The 13753-nt window shown below is 37.9% G+C and overlaps 1 protein-coding gene across 4 annotated transcripts in view; it reads right to left on the bottom strand.

Annotated features, from left to right (window-relative positions):
- Positions 1-114: 114 nt before the first annotated feature.
- The window catches only part of NCKAP5 (NCK associated protein 5), a 431510-nt gene continuing 417871 nt past the window's right edge, over positions 115-13753 (bottom strand). For all 4 annotated transcript variants that reach the window (XM_074828613.1, XM_074828612.1, XM_074828616.1 and 1 more), the window contains one exon: positions 115-1745. In XM_074828613.1, coding sequence (XP_074684714.1) covers positions 1464-1745 — 282 coding nt within the window. In that variant the 3' untranslated portion in view covers positions 115-1463. The remainder of the gene's footprint in view (positions 1746-13753) is intronic.

Here is a 13753-nt window from a genome sequence, read left to right as displayed (position 1 = left end):
GACGGAGGCGCATCCCCCGCCTGTGCCGCTCCTTCGGCCGGACTGACGGCGCCCACCCTCACCCCCCGGGTGTTACACCGACCCCTTCCAAAAACCCCTCTTCAGGCACACACGTGCAAGAGATGTTTTATTTACGAAAGAGGTTTCGATGAAAATTTCTTAAAAGTCAAAAAAGACGATGCCAGTTTACGGCGGAAATGACTTAAAATATAACAAATTGCACAAAGTATTAACACTGATCATACAATATTTCAAAGATTAACAGGCATGTGCTAAAGAAACTGTAGAGTCTAGAAATATCCCAAATATATCTAGTTTACAGGTTGCTGTACAAAAAGCAGATATAAATACTTCACATCTAGAAAAAATACACAGAACCTTTGAAATAGACTTTCCCTTACATATAAACAACCTTTGTAGAAAAAACAAAAACACCCAGTACAGGCCAATCCCCCTGCTCTTAGATATGTTTGAACTAGTACTGGTTAGCACCAACATCTTCTTTAAGTGTGTCACAAACAGGAGTTGAGTTTTGATTTTTAAAAATAATTTTAGCGTTTACAATTTCATTAAGACCACATGGGGACTACAAAAGATAACACAATATGCTACATTCATAATTTGATAGGAAATGAGTACAGACGAGGTGGAAGCACAGGAACTATGCTGCAATCAGAAGTACAGGGCGGTTTGTGTAGTTCTCATTCATACACGACTCCCGTTTGTGTCAGCAGTGAATTACTTTGACCCTGATCTTTCAAACAGTTATGCGCATGATTGATGAAGTCAATACTAGCAGTATCAGGCCTTTTAATCTATTCATTTTCTTGCCACGTCAAAAGTCAAAACCTTTGCGAAATAAGACACCTGTTGTGAAGCTGTAAGAACTGAAATGCACATTTCCCTAGAACACCTGTATGGAATTGCACTAAAAATTAAAATTAAAATACGTTTTGTAAAAGGGAGTCCAAGGAAGTTTATTACAGATAATTTGGCAGGCTCAGGTTTATGGTAACGCAGTGTTTCTACATACAGTTTTAAGACTAGAACAATTATAAATCTTTTTAAAAAATCTAACTTTTCTTGTTAATATTAACATCAATCTGTTTAAGTTAGTAATCTGCCATTACAGGAGCATAGCACCGATTTAATATTTATTGCTGTCATTTATCCCTACAAATATACTTTCCCAAGATATTTACAACTGTACAAATATTCACAAAAGTGCAAAATTAAGACTTTATTCTGTGTAACCATTCATTGTGTTCAGTGTTGAGTCTCACGCATCACGATGACTGCCGTCTCGCCTTTCTTATTGCTGTGTGGTGAGAAGTCAGAACACCCTGCTGTCAGTACAGCAATTGGGAGTGAGAATTTCCAACAACTGTCTCTTCTCCCCCCTCACTCCTCACTCGCCTTCAGCTCCGTTACGTGCCGCAGTCACAGCCCACTGGAAAGTGTCTCTATACATCGTTTGAGCCTTGGCTGGCGCAAGAGGAGAAGCTATCGTATAGAGAATCGCTCAAGGATTCTAAATTGTCCATGTCGTGCCTGCCCGAGCTATTTAAGGAAGCTGCTTCTTTCTTTCCATTTTCTTCCTTTTGTCCTTCAACCTTGTTCAGACAGTTCTTCTCTTTTTCAAATGAAAGTACGTTATTGCTGTTAAATTTATTGAGAGACTCCAGGGAGATTTTAGATAATCTATTCTGGGAATCTTCTTTTGTTTCTTCAGTTTGCTTCAATTTCTGTAACGAGTGAGAGAAATATTAGAAACATGTTTCTTACGAAAATAAGGTTATCCTACTGTGCACCACTAATTACCGTCTTTCCAAAGTTCACAGGGTTAAAGGAAATAGATTGTTAGATGCTTGAATATCTGTTATAATTAAATAGAACATTAACATTCATTTTAGGATAAATCATAACTTTAGTGATTCTGCTGAGACAAATAGGACTCCATTTACAAAACAGTTAAGTGCTATTAACGTCTTCAGCAGCAGATCCTGGGTATGCATGGGTTCAGCATCTCCAGCATCTTCACAGGAATTTTCATCTTCTCCTTTAAGAATACTTTGGGGGGTATGTTTAAACAGGTATTTGTTTGGAGTCTGCTAAAAAAAGGTGCATAGACATGTTCAGAGAATAAAATAGCATTTTCCATAAATTACAGATGCAAATTAAACTTGCTGGAGAATAACCTCACGTTTTGCATGTGTAAGCCTATTGATTTCCACGGACCCAAACCCTCTCTAATAGACAAGAAAGCAACAAGACAGGAAATTATACTGAACTGGGCCAATCCCCACAGAGCAGAATCAATCAGATATTGGCCAGGGCTACTCGGAGAAGTGTTGTAATTCTGTGGGAACACCGGACGATGTATTAGCACATTATATTAAAAACGCACAGTAGGATTATACAAGAGTGATTTTATCCCTTTGTTAGCTACTGGTATTTTTCAATCAGAGATCTGACCAAGGAATGGTTAGGGAACTGCATAGGGAGCAGTTCAATAAAAATAACCTGCCGTTCATATACAGGGTGTTTCAAAATCTGTGTAACTAACTCCTCTTACAGATAATATTATCACAGAAATATGAGATAACGTTCAACATTTTACATTCAACATTCAACAACCTCTTGGAGAGGTAAGATGCAAGAATTCTGAGATACGCTGTCAGAGTGCAAGCCATTCCTCATTTTTGGTATTACCATCAGATAGCGAAGACTGAATCTGTAAATTACTGTCAAGCCAAGACATTAGTATTTTGGTTTCGATAGAAAATGAAATGATATTTTAAGCGCACTGAAAATACAGCATGGCCAGATGTATGGATGATGTGGGTCATTACATACGCAGTTGTAAAGGGTCATTAGAATTTCTTGAAGAATTCAAGTTTCAAGTAAGTCAAATGTTGTGCTGCTTAGCCCTGGAAATCTTTGGCAAGAGGAAGACAAATTGTTACGTAGATTGATTGCTTGTTTTTATGGCTAGTTAGATAAAAATCAAAATGCCAGTCCAATGACTTTATGTTGTGATCTTGTCATATGTCATAAGCTAACAATGCCAGGATTACGTTAGTATTTTCATGAAGTGGTTCAAACAAACTTAAGGAAAGCAACAGGAGATGTGAAAGTCTTAGTAAATGAAAATTTTCTGTTTGGTTCAATAATTAATCTTCAGTCTAAACGGTTTTAGGGGATGTTACGCTAGATTCTGATTTTAGATGACAGCTAAAACTAAGGTCTTCAATATCTGTAATTACAATGGTTTCTGAAATAGAGGAATATAACCCTTGGTAACGAGAACAAACACAAATTTAGGAGCCTTCAATAAAAATTCTCCACAACTTCAGCTTAAAGTGTTCTTCCCTTTGCCCTCATTTAAAATATTATACACTATTACTGAAACAGTAGTTTTACTTCTCTGTAGACCAGATGAGAAAATTCTCAGACATGGCATCAATAACGTACATACTAGCACTTTTTGCTCTTTAGAGTACTAAACCTAAAATACTTTATTATATGACAGACTAAATGATTTTTCTTTGTGTATGCTTTTCCCACTTCACAGCTTTTCTTTAGATAAATTGAATGTGGCTACTTAGCACAGACTTGGGTCTGCAAGAAGTCAATACTGGTGTTAGGAAGGTCTATGATAAAACTTTTATTGATTCAAATGGAGCCAATTTCAACTTTTGGGCAGGGGGAGCAGAGACACCTAGAGTATTTGCTGCACAGAGCAGTCCAGATGAAGTATCTAAGAGTAGGATCTCCGGCTGGCTGATTTAAACCACATGACAGACTGGAATGTATTCAGTGGTATATTCTGCATATATGTAGCATCAATAATTTATTATACCCTACAAGCACAACCTAGACTAGTCCTGCTTTAATCACACCCTAGTTTCTCATTTAATATAAGGCTAACAGTTTATAAAATGTATTAGAGAAAGTGTAGGGAACAAAATATTCTCTACAAATTTTATGCAAGATCATTGAATCAAATGAAATTGAAGTGAAATGAAGTGAAGCCCATCAGTGAAACCCATTGGCAAAAGATACACAGAGTAGTGAAGACGACCTCTACGATACATCAAGAATTAAAGGGAAAACTATTTCTAAAAGTTGTAGCAAATTTTATTACTAAAATAGAGCCAGAATTCAGAACTAAGTTATGGATTTTTTTTGACATACAGTTGTCCTTTTTGAATGTCTTAATGCCCAGTTACATGCTTTTGTAAAAAAAAAATAAGTATCTTTTCCTTTCTTTAACACGTTACTGCAATAGTATGCAAGTACGCAAAGGTAATGCTCGTGTCATGTGGAAAGTAGTACTTTGTGTTTTCTCATTTGATGTCGGTGTAATCTGTTTGGCTACAACACACTGTTTCAGGCCACCTATTGCTAATTTTATAATCAGGTAAGAATGTGGGGTCATCTGGATGGGACTTTTGGTAGGGAATTAATATTCTAGAACTGTACTCAGATACCAGATGTACAATATGTACAATATGATCTTATCTCAAGGTTTTATTAGAACAGCTGCACTTAAATCTGTTAAATTTTCTGTTAAATCATATATGGAATAAAAATATATTTGTAGTTAGAAAGCTAAAATATGATATTCTAGTCCTTGGCACATAGAAGAAAACTCATTCACAGCCTGAGCTCCATGAGCAAAAATAAAGAAAACTTTAAGCAGAGATATTAATGTAAGAATCTGCATAAACAACAAATCCTTTCCTCCCACAGTAACAAAATTATGTACATTCCTAGAGTTGAAAAGTCACTGATAATTTCTTTAAAGTTGGTGTTTCAGAACACATGTTACCCCAAGTTCCATAAGATTTTTTTCTCTAGTTACTATGGATACAATTTGGAAAAATTACCAAAGAGTATTTATTTAGATTCATCCTTAATTAAGTTTCTTATTTTTCATGGCAGTCACAACAGCTGCTAGATGAATCAAAAGGCAAAAACCAAAGCAGCTATTATTAGAATTTGTTTGATAAATTGTGTATGCAGTTAAGTAGTGTCTTTAGTTTTGTTCATGTAGATTTGTTACTAACTTCAGCAGAGTCACAGATGTAACAAACAACAAGTGTTAGCCTGGAGATGTTAGTATTGTGCATTTTAAAGTAATTAGTTCATTAATGCATTTGAGAGTCACGCTAATGTGAATCGGTAGCTCTTCCTGCAGATAGGAACATTTGCCAGCAGATCAGATGTGGTTTGTATCCACGAGAACTGGGTGAGATTTGGTAACAGTGTAGAGAGCACCTAACCTCTAAGTCATGGGTTCCAGTCAAATCTTTTCTTTATTAGGAGTGACTTCCTGCATAGTGAACAGGTGGTTTTATCACCACAGGAAAAAAAAGGTTTGCTCTCAGACAGGGTTCTTCTCAGAAATAATACTTAAAGCTGTTTCAGCCTGAAGGTGCTGACTTTGCTCCTGACTATCCTGCATCTGTTCTATGAATAACGAAAGTGTCTGCTGCATTCGGAGTGGTCACTATGCATTTTCCTAAGTATTAATTTAAGGGAAAAGATAAAAACATGTAGGCACAGATTTTGGTCTAGGCAAAAAAAAAAAAAGGCTCAGTGCAGAAAAGGACTGATTTTCACAGTGCCTCTGTAAAAGCATTGGCCCATCATCCTGAAGCAGATCAATGGATAGCTTGTTTTACTTACTCTATATTGTGTATAGAAAATCCATACCGTTATAGCCTTAGGGTATGGGGAGCATTTGTTGTTCTACTCTGTGTAAGTGGGGAGCTTCCCACCACTGGACTTTCTTCGCTAGTCAGTATGGGGTGCTTTATACCACCTGAGAGCAGTGACTAGTTGTCAGAAGAGGACAAACTCTATCTGACATGATACAGATGTTCTTCACAAGCCACATCACTTTGAAATAAACTCACGAGTCGTGAATCAGAATAACATTTCCTTGTTGGCAACATCCTAAAGGGAGTAACTAAAACCTGTTAGTGATATAATAGGATCTGGCACGTCACTTCAAGCACAGCAAATCAGGAAAACAAAACTAGCCTGCAGTTACACTGATACATTATAAATAGGTGTTATTTTTACATTAATACATCAAATTAGTTTTTTTTAAACTTTAAAAATGAGAGGTTACATTTGGGTTGAATGCATTTTCAGGACCAGTCACAACCGTAGCTGTTCTGAATGGCACAAAGACTCTGCAGGTCTAAGAGGAAGGAGCAGGGAAGGACAGGCTGGTTCATAGGGACAAAGGACCCCACAGTTGGCATGCAGAGAGGAACGCAACAGCAAGTCCGCTTCTTCTATATGGTAACATGCAGAAGCTCCAACTGCCTGGAAGTCAGGCGATGCTTGTAAGGAGTGCCAGAGCCCAGAATTAGCAATGAACCATTCTGCAGGATAAATGTATTTTCCAGCTGTCTAAGTTTAGTTAACCAGCACTTTAAAGGGTTCAGAATCAGTTACACACAAGAATAAAATGAACTTTATTTATGTCTCTCATGCACTGGTCAATTTAGTTTTTAGATTAACACAAAAGCAAGAAGGGCATTGCTTCAAGTGAAGTATAACTGCAAAACACTATTGGGTAAAAACAACTAAATTGCTATGAGAATTAAATATAGATCAACAAAATCAATACTTAATTGTATAACTCAAGGTCTTTCATTTCAGATCTGATCTCTAATAGGAGATACAAAGTATGTTCGCTTTTTATTTTTTTTGTTATTATTTAAAACTTTATTGTGAAGGAAAACAATTTTCTAGATTTTTACCTTTTTAAAAATTGTCACTTTGTCCACATATGTTCAAGGTAAATTTGATCCCACAATGTTTCTTATTTTAAATTCAGAGTTTTACCAATTTAGATATCCTCTAGCCCTGTAATTGCTCTGTATTTATGACACAATGGGTCTAAGTGGGGTATGTAGTTGCAGCATTACATAGGTTGCTCATATATAACCTGTTTAGTAGGACATTTTGAATATGCTCATAGCTTCTTTTAAAATGGTGTATTGAGATACAGAGCAGTATTCTGATCAGAGATACACTGGTGTAATCGGAAGTAACTTCCCACTGAATTCAGTGGCGTTACATGACCAGTTTGCGGGAGAAAGGTGCAACACGAAAAGGATTGGTTTCGAATTACCAGGTACTAGCTTTCTATCAGCCAGCCAGGACAGAATGCAATGGTAGACTGTGGAAAGTGAACCATCTCCAGATCTCATTTAACATTAGGAGGACAGGTAGCACTCTGCAGTGAAAATAGTTGTACAGTCACATCCAGGAAACTACAAAGGTGAAAGCTGTAACTGCATGACCTGTGCTGTATTACAGCAGAGCTAAAAATGTGATGTTTGAACTTCTTTCTCTTTAAAGCATAACCTTAAATAATAAGATAAGCCTTGTTCTCCCTTGTATATTGTCTGAAGCTTTCATCTATCTTCTGGACTGACAGTAAAATAATTTTTGAAATAATGAATCACTTTTCTTTTTTCTACTTGAGTAAAAATCCCATGATTATTTTTCTGTAGCAGACAATGACATTCTCAAAGACACACCATCAGATTTTCAAGATAAACAATAAGTGCCAGTTTCTTTTCTTGAGGAAAAAAATGCACTGATATGAAGTATTTTTAAGTTCATTAGTCTGTCCAGCAGTTTGTAGGAAAGCCATATATACACAGGTACTTATCATCCACTTACAGCATTATGGGTAATACAACAACAACAACAGAACCAAAACTTGCCTACTGTATTTAAGAGTATAACAGTCTACAAATATATTTTAGTATCACAAGGACAGTATTTCTGATGATCCTGAATTGTAAGTAAATTACTTTAGAGGAAATAAAGCTGATTAGCATGAACTGTGTATGATTCATAACTGCAGATCTGGACAAAACAGCTATCGCTTAATGAATAGGTGACTGAGGAGTTTTGACGTTGTCTAGAGCTTGAATTCTTGCGTGGTTTAGGAGATAAAAGATAGTTTAGTGAATTGAGCCTTACGCTTGCAAAATCATAATTTTCATAACATGATGACTAGGTACATTCAGCATTCTAATGCCAAGAATACCATCCTCATAGTTTACAAAGTATACGATTATTTTGTTGATATGACAAGACTGTTTGACCTCATTAGGTATATACCAACCCTCTTTGAACTTTTGCATTATTTAATAAACCAGGATTTTCACATCCCAGATTCAGGGGCAGGTAAATCTATTTTTTTTACCTTCTGCTCAGTTATAAACTGAATGCCACAAATATGGTTGTTTTCTCGCAGTGCCTCAGAATGGCCACTGGCTGCATCAGCTGTGCATGGACAAAGTTTATTTAAAACGGAATAAGAAAATATAATTCTAAGTGGCAATATCTTGGAAAATGGTCACAATGCAGGTGCTCAGTCAAGTGTGTTGAGGGGATTTATTAAAAAGAAAAGCAATTAAATGCCAGTACTTTCTCCAGAAGGTAAAGCAGGGCCTCACTCTGTTCGCATTGGTGGAATAACCAATTTTGCTTCTCACAGAGGGCGTCTACCCACTAAAAGCAATGCTTACTGCAATCAGAGGCTCAGCACAAGGCATTAAGAAAGAAATAACCATGGTGAGAAAGGAAGCTGATACTCAGTTTTTAGAACCTGATAGGCTGAAAATGAACAATACATGCATAGGATACACTTTATTTTTCAGAGATCCTTTTAGCTTTACTTATAGAGGGAGTTAAATAACAAAATTGTTCTGATTTTCTAGTGATGGGGAAAAAATCACAGTGAAAAAAAATTCATACTGAAAGAGAAGATTGCTGACAAAGTTACTGAACTCGACTTAACCATTTGAAGTTCAATACTATTTCTCTGACAGATTTATGCTGAGGGTTATGTTGCCAGTGCTGACCTACTGAATGGTATTGGAACTATGCAGTCCTAAGTAACGTCACCGTTTCAGTATTCAGCACTGTATTTCACCCCACAGCATTTAAGTATACAGAGGTTTGTCCTACTGAATGAAAGTAGTTGTCCTTACCTTCATGGAAGTATGGCTGTTTGTTTCAGTAAAGAAGGGACTTTATAAAAAGAGGGGCTACAATTTTATCCCAGATTAGAGGTTTGAAAGTTTTTGTCTTTTTTTTTAATTTGGGATACTTACTCAGAACCGAATCAAGAAGGGGAAAAAGTAGAGTTCAAGAAAGATTTTTTAAATCTAATACAAAATGAGGTTCTTAAAGAGACAGATTCTATCCCACATTTGACTGTAGCAAAAAATTCCTCTCAAACTGAGTAAATGCAGGATCGTACTCATACAACATACAATCTCACTGACATTTTCAGTAATCGGGGTCATTTTTCTGTATGGCTGAACTATTCTCAGAGTACCGTTTCTAAGTATTAGCTGTGTTCTTACCTGTCTTCATCTTCCACCTTTGGCTTTTTTGAACAAGACTATTTATTTTGGTAATTACAAAGACACTTATCCTCTCATTCTCTAGTGATGTCTGAATTCCTGGCCTGTAATGTTTGTATGTCAGTCACCTAGCATACTGATGGAAAACGGAATTGCACTTCAAGACTGTACTGCAAATGGTAATTGGTAGTGGGTAATGATTTTTCATGCTAGTAATCCTCTCTTTTGAGTACTGGACTACATTCACTTCAGGTTAGCCTGTGACTATCCAAGGTACATCAGCTGACCTAAGGGCAAAAAGACATAAGCAGCAGATAGAGAAGAAGCAATGTTACGTGGCAGCATCAAGAGCAAATCAGCAGTATGAAGAAACCGTGTAGAAATAATTCTCCCAGCTATAAAAACTGGCTGCTTGTATGCACTAAGAGGGCTGCGCTGTCTGCAGGGGGGTTCAAAGAGTACGAATCTCTGCTGGAAGACCTACAGCGGAAAGAAAGGGAATGTCCCTTCTTACAAGTTTTAAAGATGATGCATAGAGGTAATTTAAACAAAGGCATGAGCTCCACAGCAAATAGTTTTCTCATTTTTAGCCTCCAAGGAGGACAGTTGGGAAGAGACAAACCATCTTTCTAGACCCACCTGCGTGGCTGCACATTTAGCCGCTGCGGAGGGAGCCTCCATGTTTGCATACATAGTGCACACACATCAGAACGATACCTCTTCCAAGCTCTCACCAAGCAGAAATACAGAGGTGGTAATTTTCACATTTGGAAGCAGGATCTTCTTTATTGTTAAAAAATTCTGAATTGGCATGCTTAAACTCCATCTCTCCAGAACAGTTTATTTTAGGAGCCTGAAGTTGTAATTTTCCTTTCTACTCCAGATTTTAATCAACTCTATACATATTAGAGGTTTTTTACCTCTAATGAATCTAACTAAAACCCACTGCCCTTTAGGTGTGCCCTCCCCTATAAGGATGTGGATACCACCTTCCCGAAGTAAGGGTTAGGGAATGTGGCCGGGCAATCATGCCACGTGTTGCACTGGTAAGTGTTCCTGGAGGCAGCAGATGAAGAGGCTGTAGCCCAGGTTGCCTTCCCAGTAAACCTGCTGCAGCCTGAGCTATGTGCAATACTGTTTTCTGACCCTGTGCGATGAGACTACAGAAGTTCCTTTGCAATCAGAGAAAACTAGGACAGATAGATGCAAATAATGATGCTAGTTACATGACTGCACTTGCCACCTCTTCAGCTGACATTACAATCTGCACAATTTTCAGTACTGATTCAAGCAAAGCATGAATTGCAGAATGGAAACCTATGTTTATGTTCATCTGCCATCAAATCCTATATAACAGTACAGTTATTTACACATACTTTCTAAATGTATGCAAACAATTTATCTTTGCTGTAGGGCCGAGTATTCTGAGGGACAGAGGCACAAAAATCTGAGCAAGAGTTTCAGATACAGGCTGCAGAACCAAATAAAAGTAGAAGGATAAATCCTCTCTTGCAATTTTTAGTTCATTGCAGCACACCAAGTTGTATCAATAAAGAGCCCATAGTATAAGTCAGCTAGAAAATAAATGCTATGAAGGATGTTCCATTTTATGTTGTTTGAATTTGATTAGTGATTAGTCTTGGCAGTTAAACCACATGGGAACAGTTTCTCTACTGCAGTTCTGTAACAACTGGAAAACAACTGTTGGCTCATGTCCTATACCATGATGGGATATTAACCTAAAATCTAATTAATCTATGAATGAATTATGGTTCTAGAAACATACTACATTATAATCAATTTTAAGTGAGTTCCTAACAGAAGATAAGATGAAGAAAAAGCTGTAAAATTACCAGAGGTTGATAAATTCTGTTTACTATGACTGATGATTTTTATGGAGGATAATTTTACAATCCATCAAACTTTTGTCAGTTCAAGAATCATGCTGCCAAACGTATGCAGTAAATTAATTCTTAAATTTACATATTTATTAAAAATCTTATTGAAAACAGCAGGAAGTAAGCCTTGTTTGAATAATAAAATAACTTGTTATTCTACTGGAAAGAAAACAAAAAAAACCCAATCAACCTTCTATTAAGATGATTTTATAGTAAGGCAATAATTATAAACAGCTACATGAATTAGTTAACCAAACAATGTATTAAATAACCAACCCAAAATTAATCAAGAATTTAAAAAAAAGTTGGAAGATAATCAAGTAAAAGCTGAGAAATTCATGGCTGTTTCAGATGTGCTTGAGGACATGTTTGTTAACTTGGGCCCATTGGCAGGAGCTCCTGGATTCCCTGTGAAAGCATGAGGAGCTGCAGGTGTCTGCCTGCGTGGCTTCCCCACTCAAGGTGCTGAAGAGGAAAGGATTGTTAGCAATCTTCTCATGCACGTGGCCACAGGAGTGTGCCCAGTGTATGTGTTGCTGGCTCAGAACATCATTGTGACCCAAGCCTATGTTTATTCTCACAGAACAGAAGAGTTCACTGTAAGAAGGTGTTACAGCTGCACCCTTGGCGTGTCCTGCCAAAAGTTGAAAGAGAACCACAGAAGCATCCACTGAACAAGGGGATAAACAGAGACGACAAAGAAGCAAAGACCATGGCACGTGGTAGGATGTGGCATAACCCACAAGGAGAGCAAGAACTACTTCCCTACCATTTATACAAGGAAGGATGAAGAAGTGTGCCAAAATGGTGAAACTGGGAAGCATGGTGATACCATCTGAGCCAAGTAAGGCACCTCAGAGACCAGCGGAGCAAAGTTCTTGGCTGCAAGAACTTGTCTACCTGCAAGGCCTCATTGAACTTGTCTACTTACAAGGCCTCATTTCAGTGTTACCCATCAGTTACGTTACAAAGATTTTCTGCCTTCACCTTTGACGTATTACTCCACTGCTGTGATTCCTGTGCCATCCATATCCCACAGACATGCTCCTGGTGTCAAAAGAGCATCTGAGCCAGGTCTCATATCCTCTTTGTTCTTTTGCCTGGCCTCACCTCCACAATGGCTGCAGTTTTCTCTGACCACCACTCTCTTAAAACGCCTACTCTGAGTATACAAAATACATAATCCATCCTGCCTGTATCCATCAGAAACAAGACTTGGGTTAAGGAAGCCATTGAGCTTCCTCGCTCAGCCCTCTAACTTGTCTCATGAGAGACTGGGGTCAAGGAACAGGCTTTTTTGTTTGATATATGGATTATGGAGCACCTGGTATATGTTCAAATATTGCACCATGCCCAGTACCTGAGAGAATCTGGATCTGCCACAGCTACCAGGAGAAAGCACTATGCCTGTGCTCGTGGTGACAACACCAAGAACAGAAACAGGCTAAGATTAGATTAATAATTTAGCCAGTAGACTAAAATATATCATGATGGAAAAAATATAGATTGTAACTAATATCATGTTTACCAGACAACTCAAGGATACAGTCCTTGGCGGTGACTCTGTAACCATCTGGGTTAATCCAAAAGGAAATGAGAGACAGGGCTACATGCAGGGAATATGTAATTCATGTCATAAATGCAGACTGTAGATGATATTCCTCTGTCCACCTCTAAAGGATGATCAAAAAGAAACATTGTGAATTAAGCAGAGTAATGCTGGGCACCAAGATGGCCACTGGTGGAGATGCAGATGGAAGTTCCTACAGCCAGGAGATTTATGAAGCGTTCTACTTGCCTCCTCACAAAATTAAAGCAGTAATACACTGCTTTACACAGTGATACATATTTTGATTAATATACATACCATTTGGCTGTGATCCGAGGGGAATTTTAGTTAATTTATGGGTTTAGATTTGTTTGCTTCATCTTTTAGATACAAGTACATCTGTTTCTGGTCATGAGAACTTCTATCCTACTTGTGGTTCAGCCAGGCATACAAAATGTCTCTCACTTGGATCTGGTAGGAGGCATTAGTGGGTGTAAACTCTCTGTGAGGGGCACAGCCTCGCAACAGAAAGGAGTCAAGGACAAGTGTGCTGGACAGACCTTTGCCTTCCACCTTGCCTTCCCTGAGTACCAGCAAGGTTCAGGTTAAGCAGCTAACAGGATCTAAAAGGCTGGTAAACATTTGTGCTGAGTCCATCTGGGCTATAAAAGTCCCCTCTTAGAATGGGAGGTGTTATTTTGACAAGGCTTTGGAGGCTTTGTCAGAGAAAGGAAGCACAGTGGAAATATGTATTGGGAACCCCAGTTCTGTGGGGTCTGACCCCCCTATTTGGCTGTGAGAAAACCTATGTTGGGAATGATCAAAGAAGGAATTTGGTGTGAGGAACCAGGACAGGTTCCTCTTCCCACAGTGGGCTTCCTGCAGTGACAGAA

Source organism: Strix aluco, chromosome 6, assembly GCF_031877795.1.
Source record: "Strix aluco isolate bStrAlu1 chromosome 6, bStrAlu1.hap1, whole genome shotgun sequence".
NCBI classification, from domain to species: Eukaryota; Metazoa; Chordata; class Aves; order Strigiformes; family Strigidae; genus Strix; species Strix aluco.
This window is presented reverse-complemented; position numbering and strand designations above follow the sequence as displayed.